This window comes from Scophthalmus maximus, chromosome 8, assembly GCF_022379125.1.
Source record: "Scophthalmus maximus strain ysfricsl-2021 chromosome 8, ASM2237912v1, whole genome shotgun sequence".
Classification (NCBI taxonomy): Eukaryota; Metazoa; Chordata; class Actinopteri; order Pleuronectiformes; family Scophthalmidae; genus Scophthalmus; species Scophthalmus maximus.
Genome location: NC_061522.1, coordinates 16716300 through 16730299, shown reverse-complemented (window position 1 = coordinate 16730299; position 14000 = coordinate 16716300). Strand labels below are relative to the sequence as shown.

The 14000-nt window shown below is 41.1% G+C and overlaps 1 protein-coding gene across 1 annotated transcript; it reads right to left on the bottom strand.

The window, feature by feature from the left end:
• Window positions 1-347: 347 nt before the first annotated feature.
• cxcl12b (chemokine (C-X-C motif) ligand 12b (stromal cell-derived factor 1)) lies at window positions 348-12229 on the bottom strand. The gene is made up of 4 exons (XM_035637806.2): window positions 12071-12229; window positions 9558-9675; window positions 4792-4875; window positions 348-3246 (listed from the first exon to the last, which is right to left on the bottom strand). Exons 1-4 carry the CDS (start codon window positions 12135-12137, stop codon window positions 3207-3209), a joined length of 309 nt encoding a protein of 102 aa, XP_035493699.1. The 5' UTR covers window positions 12138-12229; the 3' UTR covers window positions 348-3206.
• Between the last annotated feature and the right edge of the window lie 1771 nt (window positions 12230-14000).

The window sequence follows — 14000 nt, the reverse complement described above, 5'->3', positions numbered from 1 at the left end:
GCAGTTTGCGCCGCTCGACTTAACAGCTGTGCATCTTTAACCTGTTTTCTAGTTCAGTGTTGGGTTTGCAGGCCTCCACATAGCAACCCAGCTGTGGACTCAAATATGGTCAAAAGGATTTTGAGCTTGTAAAGTGATTTGTATTTAAAGAAAGAAATGAGACAGTGTGAATACAGTCTGTGAACACATGATATCAGTGGTATGGTTAGAAAAAGTACTGTCGCGACAGTCAAAAAAACAACTAATGTTTCAGAAATCCATTATTGCAGCTTTAATATCCAGTAAAATGGACAATTGCTATGACGGAAGATTCTTAGACGTGAAAAAACATTTTTTCTGAAGACAAATCGATTTTCAATTCATATCACTTTATTGAAAAAAAGGGGCTCAAGTATCAAAGCTAAAATACTGCCTCGTGGTGTAATAACAATGAAAATACACAGGGTAATACTCTAATACATCTCACGTTTATGAAGAATATGTGTCAGAAGCTGCCTCAAAAGAAAGAAGGTTATTTCACATTGTCTCGGGGTCCAAAGCAGAACACAAGCATCCGCTTTGATCTAATCAATCATCGACACCCTGATGTCCACGAAATGTGAACTTGAATGTGTTTTGACAAGTAAAACTGTTGTGACTGTTTGGTCCAAAATGTGACACTCCTACACACATTTTCTGTAATTTAAACGTACTGCAGATAAAAAAGTTTGGCTGACACAGTTTAATCTCAATAAATGTTGTCTACAGTGATTGTTTGATGAGTGGCACTAACACAGCGAGGGTCAAATGGGACCGCAGTACTATTGAAATGTACTTTGAGTCTGTTTAGTGCAGCTACTTTTCTTGTTATTACAAAATGTGTCTCATTGGACATAAATGAAACAAACGTTGCCCACAGTGTGGCGGACACATTTCCCATTGATTTAGTTCATCACTTGTTACTGTTGTTACCTTTTCCTGTTATCAAGATTATAATCACATCATTTCTTAGAAAGGCTGAACTTTACAGAAGTAACTACACAATTTTCTTTCTATATCAATGCAACTCTGTATTAATGGGACATAAGTTACACTTACAGGATTATTGCACTACGAGCTGCAAAACGATAAGATTATCACCTGTAACATGAGAGTTAGCATGTAGGCCACGTAAAACAAAGAACAACTAAACAATGGCCGTAACAATTACGACAACCATCAGGACTTCCATCACAATTTTACGGGGGAAAAATGGGCTCTAATTTTTTTGCGGCATGGCAGCACTTGAGTGAAAGTGAACGAAAGCCCTTGGGATGCTGGGAGTGTCCAGATTAAAAGCACATGTTGGTCGCTCGGATCTCAACTCAAAACGGTTTTGTTCTGCTTTGGCTCAGTGATTTTATTGACACATCATACGTCAGCCTCAGTAACACCACATAAAGAAATCAAAAATCAAATCAAGTGTTCGAGGGGGACGACTGAGCGGAGTGTTTTCTCATGTAACACAATGACAGTGGCCTTTGTTTGCAACCACTTTGTGTTGGACATGGCAGATGTTACTCACTTAAACCATTTGACCTCTCAGGACAACAAACCAGGAGGACAGTAATAATCCTGTTTGGCTGATCTTTGTATCCACATTAATAAGAAAAAAAGAATAGTGTCTTGGTCCTTCGGAGATTGAATGTGTTGCATACTGTGTTTAAAATACTCGCAAACAAACCATTACACATGTGACATATTGCATAAAACCTTAAAAATGAAGCTGGGTGTTTTTTTTTTGTTGCATTCCATGGAATAGCCTTCATTTAGTAGTAACTGCCTACTTTACATTGCATTAAAAAAACATTTAGTGAAATTATACACAATATAAAAAATAAAAGCATTACATATAAAAGACACATCTGATAATAAAGTGGCTCATATATATATATATATATATATAAAAAGAAAGATTAATAAAAAACTTTCACTTTGCCATCGTGAACATTCCCTTTGTGACATTTATCATTCAGCTTTCTGTTTCATGTGATAACTTACTAGCTTTTCCTTCCTACCAAGGACAGGTGTTGGTATGAAAATACTGGCATTCAATGTTGTCAGGACACACATTTACCCCGTAAATATCGATGAATTAGGAAGTCATGCTTTTTGAGTTTCCCAGGTTTCTCCATCATGCATATTTAATTGAATAAATATTTGTTTTTTGTTTACTGATATGTTCAATCAATAAAAAAAAGCTGCATTGATAAGTGTTGTCTTTATCGTTACAATATGGCCTTCGCAGAGCATCAAGTCCCCATTTCACTTTTCACTTCCGACTCCATCAACAGCGCTTTCGTTAATCTGTGACTGATGAAAAATATAATTGTGTTTGTTCGCATAAGACGTTGAAGTCACAACATCCCACCTTAAGTCTTGCATGAAATAAACAGTAAAAAATACAGTAACAGTATGTCAAAGGCTCTGACTGCTTATACTGGATATATACAGCACCATGAGATCAGTGCTTGTTTCATGAACATGTTTTGTTCATGCAGCAAAGCTCAAATACAATGCGAGACCTGTGGTAGCATGGCCTGCCCTGATTGGTCACCACTTGTGGTGTGTTAACCCCGCGGGCCAGACTCGAAAAATCTGTCCCATGACCCCTCCGTCTTGGAGTAATGCCACATTCACTTCGTAACAGAAGAAGCTTTTTGATTTGTCTGTAACACCCCCGACCGAAATATGCAGCATCTTTCTAAATGAAAATAAGTCTAAAGCATTGAAGTTGAGGTAATGTTTTTGCTGTGAATATGACTTTGCTGAATTCCTAAAGAATAGGCAAATGATTCATCCATCTCCCTATTTAGACAGGACCATGAAGCTCAGTTTGTTCCTTTATAGCTGTGAGAAGTGACATAATACGGTGTACAGACACGGTCTTAGTTAGTTCACGTGAAGCACATTCAAAAACACCAACACACACACACACACATACTGTATATCTGACATCAACATGCATCCCGTCATTCCACGGTGTAGCTGCGCCTGGTGCGAACATTGGGTAGCGGAGGTGACTGTGGTGGTGCTCGGGACGGCTCGGTTTGGCGGTGAAGTGCTGGTTCTGTGAGTGGTCCAGAGAGGTGGACGGGTACATACAGCGCTTACATGCATCCGTAGCAGTGACAGGGAGGTATACAGGTTCGACACAGGCCCGACGACGCACGTGTCTTCCCTTGGCTTTAGTATTTCTTGTTATTGCGTCTTCTGGATTTCTTCACCCTGGTGAGAGATTCAGAAGGATGAGTCATTAAGAGGCTACATTTATGCAATTAGTACCAATAGATTGACTGGATGCTGCTATTAAATCAAATCCAGTCTCATGATTAATGGGAAGTTAGTTCGTTTTTCACATCAAGTTTTACATTCACCCCTCGTGCCAATGTTCTGGAAATTTTGCCGCTGTTGTGGACGTGTCTGACTTGGACAATTTCCTGTTATGTGATTTGTTTATATATCTTATCATATCTATAACAGCACTAGACAGCATTCGGTTAAGGTTGTGGAAGGATCCCGGTCTGGTTCAAAACAGGAGAAGATCGCAGCGATCCCAAGACACAACTTGTTTATGTACAAAACCAGGAACTTTCACCAACTTCGACACACAGACGAGACTCTGGGTGTAAACCCTGGGCTCCGGCACTTTTAGGCCCTGTTCAGACCTGGAATTAGCATCTGTCAGGAGTGGTCCGCTCTAAGAACAGGTGTGAACGCACCCACAAATGCATTGAGGATGCACTTGAGACCCGAACACGCATGTGGCCACATTCTTTTAGCTGTGCGAAGGCAAATGCGTCCCGGTGTACATCGAGGGACCACCTACCCAGCTGACGACCTCTGACCCGCTGCAGTTTAGTAATGAACCACAAGTAATTTTACACTTCTCTGCATTCCCCATATATTGACTTTTACTAATATTGGCCACCACCACAATATTAACAATGACACACACACACACACACACACACACACACACACACACACACACACACACACACACACACACACACACACACACACACAGGTGTGAGCGGGTCCCTTATTCCCTCACCATCCACCACAACAAGCAGCTGGCGACTCTGCTCCTGCAGCGCCTTCAATCGAACGACACTGTTTTCCAAATATTTGACTCGCGTAGGTCCTTCACTAACACTAATAATCATTATCTCATAATTCCCCAGGAATGACTTTATTGATTGTTTTCACATTTAGCACTTCAGGTGTTTATGGTGTTTTAATGAGCAGATAGCAGCCTGGCGATAATCACCAGCAGACATATTGGGGGACTTTCTTTTTTTTAACGAGGATTTTCACACATTTTAACTACAGAGTTCATTAAAAAGCGAATAAGCTGTAGCGGGTTTAATAGTCTTTGACCAGGGACCAGGACAACTCTGTCGCTGATGTGAAAATAAGTGAAAAACGCTGTCATTTAAAAAAAAAGGAAAAACATGTAGTTTGTAGTCTTTGCTAAAGTCCCGGTCACTTGTGCTTATGAGAAAGGAAAAAGCAGAAACACCAGTGGCAGATTTATCTCTACTCTTACTTGATGCTAATTGTGTCACAGTTAATAACTCAGCTGCTTACATCAACCGTGTCAGAGGTTTGAGAGAGTAATCGTCGGCAGGAAACTGAGAAATGGCCACTTTCGGCTGCGGGTTATTTCTTCTCCGCGAGCTCCAAACTCGGAGGGGGACGTGTATTTCATTTCTGTCCCTGTCAGCGGTGCTCTTGTCTGAGCAGGGAGAGCGAGGGAGCTTTTCTTACTTGTTAATGGCGTTCTTTAAGTACTGCTGCAGCCACTTGGTCTCTGGGTTGATGCACACTTCCCTGTTGTTTTTCAGCTTGGCACTGTGGGAGGAAAAAAAACGAAACAGCAATCAGACTCAACTTTCTCTCATTTTGTGTGACTTACACTTTTTACTTCCAGATGTACATTTGCTGAAACAGAGCAGCAGAGATAAATAGGATGCTATGTATTTGAATATAATCCAAACTTATAATCCAAACAGGATATAAATGTCCTGCACAGGTGAATATCGTCACCTCTGGGCTTCATTTGTAGCTGAATATCTGCTGGTGTACAGTAGAGATTCTATAATCAACTGTAACAGGACGTGTAGATAACCTCAGAAAAAAAGTGACAGGCCTTTTAATTTATATCGACCCTTAAAGGGGCTCATTTTAGTTCCTTGGTAGCTTCACTGGGTTTATATATGAGCGTGGAGAGAGGCTGGTGATGAGATGAATTACATTCTGAGGACCACTTCAAAGACTCTGCTGATTTCCCTCATTTCAGGGTACTGATTCAAGTCAGTACCTGATAAATCAACTTGTAAAAACTTGCCGGAGAGAAGAAATTCATCAGGGGAATTTTTTTTCAAAATTATATTTTGGTCATTTGGGAACATTCTTCAGTCTAAACTTGTAAAGTGATTCTTTAGCAAACGGCAAAATGGTTGTTGCGAGATGCATATTGTGAACGTTGTTTTTTGAGTTTGAATTGTTGCTGATCAGCTGTACAGATATTGGAGTGAGCTTGAACACACCAACATAATATGCCACACTCGGATACCAAAAAAAAAGAAACTTTAATTTAAAATAAAGGCGACAAATTCTTCACTGTCACGGATTACCTCGCTCAAGCAAGTTTCAAGTGTCTGATGTATTAAGAGCTGAAATCTATGGATAATTATGGCTTCTTGCAGGACAGAAAAATTAACAACCCCCCCACTGTAGCCTTTTATGATAATGATGGTGAGAAATTTACAATATGAGCAATTTGCCGTTATCAAGCCTAAATGTTATGAATGCAAACACTGGTATGGTCTTTTCAACTTAAAGGCACCATAGGCAATATTTATGATATCCAAGAGGACTATAAAGAGCTTAATATATGTTTGGATGGATAATTATGGTAAAGTTTAAGAGATAACGCTCCAAATATTCTGTGTACTGATGTATCTTTAACTTGATCTGTGGCTAATAAATCACAATAATATCATTGATTGATTTTTTTTAAAGTTAGCCCACTTTAACAAAAGCTTGATCTTTAATCTCTGAACATCTTATGACACATCCCAGTTAAAACCAGAGGATTACTATTTCTAACAAACTGTCACCTTAATGTCAAGAAATGGAAAAAATCATACAGGTGCTGCTGAATGTATATGTATTTTTTTTAACCAAAAAGAGAAGACAGGACCCTTTGTTAGAGCAGGTCAAGACATGAACCGATCAAAGGACCACGCAGTGGAAATGAGCACAATACATCTTGATAACATCTGATATGGCTTATGAGGGTTGAGCTCAGCAACACCTCAGCTAAGCTCTAAAAACCTCAGAACGTCCTGCCACACGTTCGAGCTGAAAAGCGGAGGATTACTGCACATAACAGGCTGTCACCCTCCGGTAGGTGGTGAAAAATCACAGCTCTCTGTTTCCACTCAGGGACAGCTGGGAGGGGGGCTCACGTCGCAGATCACGCCGTCCTGTAGGCCTCGTAAAACTGTCCCTACGCTGCGCACAGAACATCTTAACACAGAGTGTGATGTGGACTTTGTATCTGGCGAAAGCTTTTGGTCGGGCTGGTTTGGGGTTTAAAAGTCTTCAAAGGCCCAATTTGGCGTAATGTCGGCCTGAATTGGGGGAAACATCTCGCGTCGCTTCATTCATTTTCGCAGGTCAATTTCTTTCCTGCCACATTTATTTTAGGACAATAAAACGGCACTTCCTGCTTGCTATTGTAAGAACTGCATTTCATGGAAAAAAAAGTACATCAATTCATGCATCCAACTCAACCAAGTTGTTGTGCAAGGATTAAATCTTTATGATTATTTAGAAATGTCATTCATAATGTCATTTCTGTTTATTGTTGTGGTATCCATCTGCCTGATTGAGATTTCAATCTCAATGACGCTTTGTTGGTGAGTGAGTGGTATAGTATATCACGAATAAAGTGCATGGACGTCAGATCGAGCCCTCTTTATGATTAACAGCTCCGCGGTGACACAGAGTGTGTGTTCTTGCGAGCGATGTCTGGCCCGTTGATGACAAGTTGAGCCAAATATTTAGAAGAGGATTTGTTCTGTTATCAGACACTGCCGGGTGAGCTTCAGATCCACTGGGATAAACGGGGGGGGGGGGGGGGGGGCTGTCAGTGGGGTCTCGCTCCCCCCAAACATGTGGTTCTCACACCTTGGTGGCAAAAGGTCGTGTAGCAGAGTTAACAACTCCGAGGTGTAGTGGCTCACTGCTCCTCTTTCTCCGCCCTGCATCTCTCCATCACACAACTCTGCAAATTAAACACTTTCCTCTCCGCCTCCGAACTGCGACCTGATTCAATTTGTAACCCCCGCCCTCTCCTCCACCGCTGCTTTAATGTGCCACCTCCCCGATTCCTCGCCCCCTTTTAGATCCACGCACATGTGCAAATGAGCAAATGGCCTAAACTTAAAAGAGCGGTTCAGGAGCATCAGTCGGAGCATCAGGCTCAAATCCCTCCAACCAACATGTGTGTCAGGAGGCCAAACAGCTCAGTAACTGGATCTGTTTGCTTTTCCTCAAGGGATGTCCCCTTCTTACCCTCCTCTTTCACTTTATTGGGGATGACCAGCTCATCCGCTCGGGAGCTCTCTGCTGTTTTCACGTGTCTCTCCTCATCCTGTTTATCTGTCTGCTTGTCTGGATGACCAACCGAGAGCCTAAACCCTAATTGACTTGGCTGGAATTTGAGGAGCGGAGTTCCACAAGCAGCAGGTAGTAATTACTTCACAGCAAGTTAATACCAACAGCATGCTGGGACGGGCTGGGGAGGGGGGTTAGGGGTGTGTGCTGGGTAGGATGAGGGCACATGGTGGGACATAGGGGGTGGGGGACAAAGGGGGTCTGGGGGAAAGAGGCTATAGTGTTACTGGCTTTCTTTCATCTGTCTGAATAGAGATACAGGAGCGGCGCGCTGCGACTCAATGACTTCTTGACTCCTCGGGCAGGTTTCTGGAGGGAAGTGGCCCGGCCGGAGCGCCACATGTCCTGACTGACCTTTCGCCATTCAGTCACCCATTCTAACAGCCATCAACCCGCCCTCCTCCCCTTCTGGCAGAAGCCCCACAGACTTTTGGCCTTTTGGCTATGGGACTTCTGCTGTCCCGTTTTCAACAGAGAACAAATGAACAAGGCGTTTTAGTTAATGTGTTCCAGACCACTGACATTATACTCAATGTTGGCAGTTTGAGACGGGAAATAAAAAAAAGAAAAGAAGTGTAGAAGGGACACGGGGGGGGGGGGTCAGCAGAAATACAAAGGTAATCACTTTGACCCTTAATTATTGCTTCCTTTGCAAAACAGAAATGGCCCCTCTGAGCTCAGGCCGTCGCCGCTTTCCTCTTTCTGAGTGGATCATGTTGTTTTACACTCGGGCCTCTCATTCAGGAAGGAATAGAAGGATATTAACGCCATACTTCACACAACACGTGCAAACTAATGTACGTTTCGTTAGATTTTTATTTTATTAACCAAATAACAGTGAAATGTTAGAGATAAAAGTATTGAAAGGAAAAAAGACTGAAAGAGTAAATACATAAGGAAATGGAAACATCAGGCCTGAACCATATAGTCTGAATAAAAATCAACAGAATAGTGCATATATATTTGGATTAATGCTATTCTCCTGCACTATTTTCTCATTATGTCTTTGATGTTGTCACAGTGACAGATGAGCGCTTTCAATATCACACTACATTCACATACATTTATTTTTCCATAATTATTATATAGAGTTCACAAAATAAACATATTGATTCTCTTTGAATGTCATTTTAATCTAGATAATAACAGATATATATATATATTTTTTAAATTTCATTTAGATTTTAAATTTTTCATTTTGATTTAGATCATGTTTCTATTGACGGTTACTGTGGAGCAAACATGTCTCTATAATTATCATTATGATATCCTTTAAGCTCTTTTTATTTCCATCATTTGGTACAGTATATCAGCAATTTTTGGTGTGAGATCTTTTTCTCTTAAATAAAGATGTTTGGTTTGGCAGATCACGCTAATGCATTCCAAAACCATCAGATATAATGAGATCAGTTTATTCCACATGAACAGTACAATATTTGCACTTGCTGCTCCTGACGGATAGACAGAACACAGACACTTATTCTGTAGGTGCAACATATTCAAGGAGCATCACGCCCATATGAGCGTTGTGCATGGACCCAACAACAGCCACAAATTCTCCTTTAATCAACCAGCCGGCTATTGTACAGCAGTGCATCAGCACCCAGTAAATACAGAGACTTAAAGATCATTTGTCAGGGAATTGGATGAGGTCGTTTAACCTTCTGCGCATGGAAGGAGGACATGGTCTGGACTATGCCAGAAGACTGCAGGATACTAGACGGTTGAAATGTCTAAACAATGTCTAAAACAAGCTACTGACAGAATCATTTACGGGATCATCAGACGTTCAGGAAATGTCTTTCCTCAAGTTACTCACTGCAGTAATTTTATGCTCATTGACTTACATGACTTGGAAGGGGCAGTTGGGTGTGTGGAGGAACTTGAGCTCTTTGATGGAGCGCTGAGGAACCGTGTTGAGGGTGGAACGACACCAGCACCGCTCCACCAGACTGATGGGCTTTGCTGCAGACACACAAGGAAAATGGGAACTCAGCAAATAAGATTCAGAAAGGAAGAATACCATAAGGTCACAAGGGAATAAGAAGTTGACACAAGCAGTGAATTAGTTGAATGATTTTGCAGTGGGAGATAAAGTGACTTTTGTGGGGAATGGGAACCTGCCTGAATTTAAATGTTCTAAACCAAAGAAAGGATTGATAAGGTCCATATAAGGATTTAATATTAAAATTTAGATCACAATCAAAACACAGAAGCTTCCACTCTGTTTCAGTTGCAATTAAATGCATCACTTCCCCTCAAAGGACAAATTAAAAACTTGTTCAATCTTCTGTAACAAGTCATTGAAAGCATGGGAGCGTATGGGTTTACCTGCTATAGGTCTCAACAACATGTTCATTAAAAAGAGATTAGCGCTTTCTGACCACTCTCACCCACACACACACACACACAATTTTAGCTTTTCACTCGCAGAGCATTTAGCGCGGCCTCTCTAAAGGAGAAGGGCCCTCGACATTCAATTTGCAATATTCGCCTCTTTTATGAAAGAGCCCTCTGCGGCTCAGACGGCATCAACAGCCTCTGTGGAAATCACCTCGAGTACATTCTTAAAATGATTACAAATCACCCCAGTGCCTCCATGGAGGCTTGTCGGGGGCCCAGAGGTCCGCAGATGCACGGATAACTTCAAATGCGGGCAATTACAGACTTTTGTAACTGTTTGCCCTTTTAAAATACAGCTGAGTTTCTAAAGAAAAAAAAGTGAAGGTTGTGAAAATGTCAGTGCAAGGATGAAAGGAAAGAGCCGGCAATAAAACCTAAATTGAATAAAGAAAGCAGCCTAATCCTTAACTTGAATCCTAATAGACTGGGTATGAAAGGAACAAAAACAGATTTACCAAAACTCCACTGAGAGGCAAGAAATTATAAAGAATCGCTGAGCAGATGCTGATTTTCTAGATATTTGGAAAATTCCAAGAACTTGTTCTTTGCAACGGCCCCTTCCTGCTCAGATAGACACACACATCAACAAAATCACGCGCGTCAGGTGTAACTAACAGACCCATTGATATGCATGTTTATAATGCAACACCAAATGTCCTGCCACAAATGGCTAAATCCTCAGTAATATCAGCCTAATGACTCACACCCATTCAGGGGCTTTTCTCATGCAAAGCGAGGGATCATTATGCAGCACGCAGCACCAGGGCCAGAAGCGAGCATCCACTGCCATCGCCGCCGCATTGTTTATCCCTAATTAGAAACTAATTAAAAGAAAGCAAAGTGAAAAGACAAATACCCACATTTAGACCCGACTCTTTAATGTGCCATCAGGGGTCGAAGCCACAAGCTGAGCACAATGCAGGCCAGGCGACTTGTCCCTATACCTTAGGGGTAACATGAGGAAGATTAACGCTGGTCAAAAACCACATCTCACCTCTGAAACACAAAGGATTTTAGCTCAATACATCAATTAATGGAAACCGTTCACCTTCTTTTACTGATTAAAAAAAAATATCTATTTCTCTTAATAAAACATCATAAAAGATGCAGTAATCATGCAGATTACAGACAAGTGACAATTTTTATTTCAACTTCTTTGCCAGTAATCCGGAGCTGCCACTGATGATTATTGTCATTACTAATACATCCTCTGGTTATTTTCTTAATTGATTTAATTATTTCGCAGTTAATATCTTCAAGTTGCTTCTTTTGTCCAAAACCCAAAAGAGTGAGATCTCTGAAAACCATCAAAAGTTCCCTCATGAGAAGTCGTGATCAGTTATTTTGGCTTAATCGATCAACTAATCAATCTCATAGTAGCCGAGTAATTTTCGACTAATCTACTAATTTCACAATTTTCTAACATTTCAGCTCTACGGCATTGAATACAGATAATGGTGGATCAATCATTATCAAATACAAGTCTACTGTCTGTTCACTGTTTTTTCATGTCTGAATTTTCTTTTTTAGAAATAAAGGAGGATATAGAAGTGCCAGAATTTACAGCCAGAAATTGCAGCAGTAAAACAGAATGTGCCCAAAATATTTCTCACGTGTCTGCAACAAGTGAAAAAAAAAGTCAACCATTAATGTAGAGGAATTAAACCTGACAAAGGACCACCAGCAATGTCAAAAGTTAAGCTTTGATAATTAAAAAGAATTCAAAACATGGAGTCAAATAGTATCTTCATTAGGATTTGAGACGTTTTCTAGAACAGAAAATAGCTGTTATTTACAGTTCCTGCACAGCCACAGGATATAATCCCAATGATACGAGAAGCAAAAACAATTTCCACATCTTTTTTTAAGAGGAAAAAAATCTAATGGAAAAAAAAATCTTCCCAAGAAAAGTAATCTTCCAATACTGCTCAGCCTATGTTCCCTCTCCTGGACTCACCATTGCAGGTCGGAGCCTGTGTGGCCACGGCCAGCAGAGCCGTCAGTGCCAGCAGTTTGACATCCATGGTGGTGGGCTATCAGGCTGCAGGAGGGCTGCTCTCGCTCTGCCTCAGCTACAATCCAGGGCACAACTGTGACCGGCAGCCCCTCTCTGCTCCGTGTTAAATCTTCAGATGGGAGAGAGAGGGGGTGAGGGAGGGAGGGAGGGACGGATGGGAGAGGGAGTCCCACTTTCTCAGGAGGGAGGGAGGGGGGGGGGGGGGGGGTCCCAGCATGAGAGAGGAGAGGAGGTGAAAGTATGGGAGGGGAGGGAGCAGTGCAGACTTCCTCGATTGTAAATGTGTTGGCTGGGAATCAAGAAGAAAGTCTGAAGGGGATTTCTTTCTCTCTCTCTCTCTCTTTCCTCTTATTTCTATCCATTTTGTCCAATTGTTCTGCCCCCTTTTCTCACTTCCTGTTCAGTTTTGCTTTCTTCAATTTTAAATCTTTGTTTTTGTCTGTTTCACCTCTGTTTCACCGTCTCTTGTCACTTTCCTCCCATTCAATTTTTCCGTGCATTTGCTTTCCCCTTTTCTTCCCATCTGCCACACACACTCGCACGCACACGCACACACACACACACACACACACACACACACACACACACACACACACACACACACACACACACACACACACACACACACACACACACACACACACACACACACACACACACACACGGGATATGCAGCTTCCACCATGTCCCACCAATCCTCACTCGCAGACTACTTTCAGAGCCAGACTCCCTGCGGTTGCACTAATATTGTTGTATATTTCAGCTGAGCTTTGTGTTATTGTTTACTCTGATACAGACTGTCACCCCTCCAAAATCTCCCCCCGCGCCTCTCTGTACTATGTCTCTCCGTCTCTCTTTCCTGCTTGCTGCCTCCCAGTCATCCGTCTCGACGGCTGCCATCCATAACGCCTGCTTCATGTCTTTATTGGGCTGCACTGGACTTTTATTGTCTGCTCTGTGATGAAACCATTACAGAAATGTGAAGGCTTCACAGTTGTACTTTTCAATAACAACGAGGATTTGCTGTGCAGATTAATAATGGGAATGTTTGTAGATTCTTATGTTATTGTGATGGACTTCTGTGACTCCAGTATTAAGTAGATAACATGGTATCTCTCCATGGCTTTATCAATATTAAATTCACAAGGATTGCAAAAAGACAATAATAGAGCAAATGTAAAACACAATACAATACAAATATGTTTGCTGAGGTTAAGAAATTACTTGAAAAGGAAAAGGGGATGGAATTTTAAGTTTGGGTCTAAAAATGGAACCAGGCTGGAAAGAGTTTCTGCACTGCAGGGATTTTTCTTTTATATCAACAAATCAATGAAAAGAAACTAATTATATGCAGGAACTTTAAAATAACACTTAACACATTGTTATGGCTCTAATACTGACTTTATTTCTAAAGGGAACTGAAAATTTTTATTGTTTTTCATGTTGAATATTATCAACATTTTTATGCTTTTCTTAGGTAACTGGCATTGAGGGGAATGATAATGGTGTTTAACTGCATGTTGTTAATCCATCAGCAAGCTGTCAGCTTAATGTTTCCATTATTATGTGTAAGTAATAAAATGGAAATAAACTTAAACACCTGATGGTGACTTAACCATCTGATATGGTGCAAATAATTATGTATGAAATTAAATAAACTTGTGCTCTTCCTGAAAAACATCAGAGGTACAGAGCTGATTCCATCTTCTTTACGTTGTTACGTTTTTGAGGGTAAGTCAGTCAGATGTGCTGTACGCTTTCTTAAATGTTCCTGGAGCACTTGGTCTAAAATGATCTGATGGAGGACTTCCAACTTCATGAGGAAAAAATGGACTGAAACAGTGAGCATCAATGTAACAGGGCACAGATG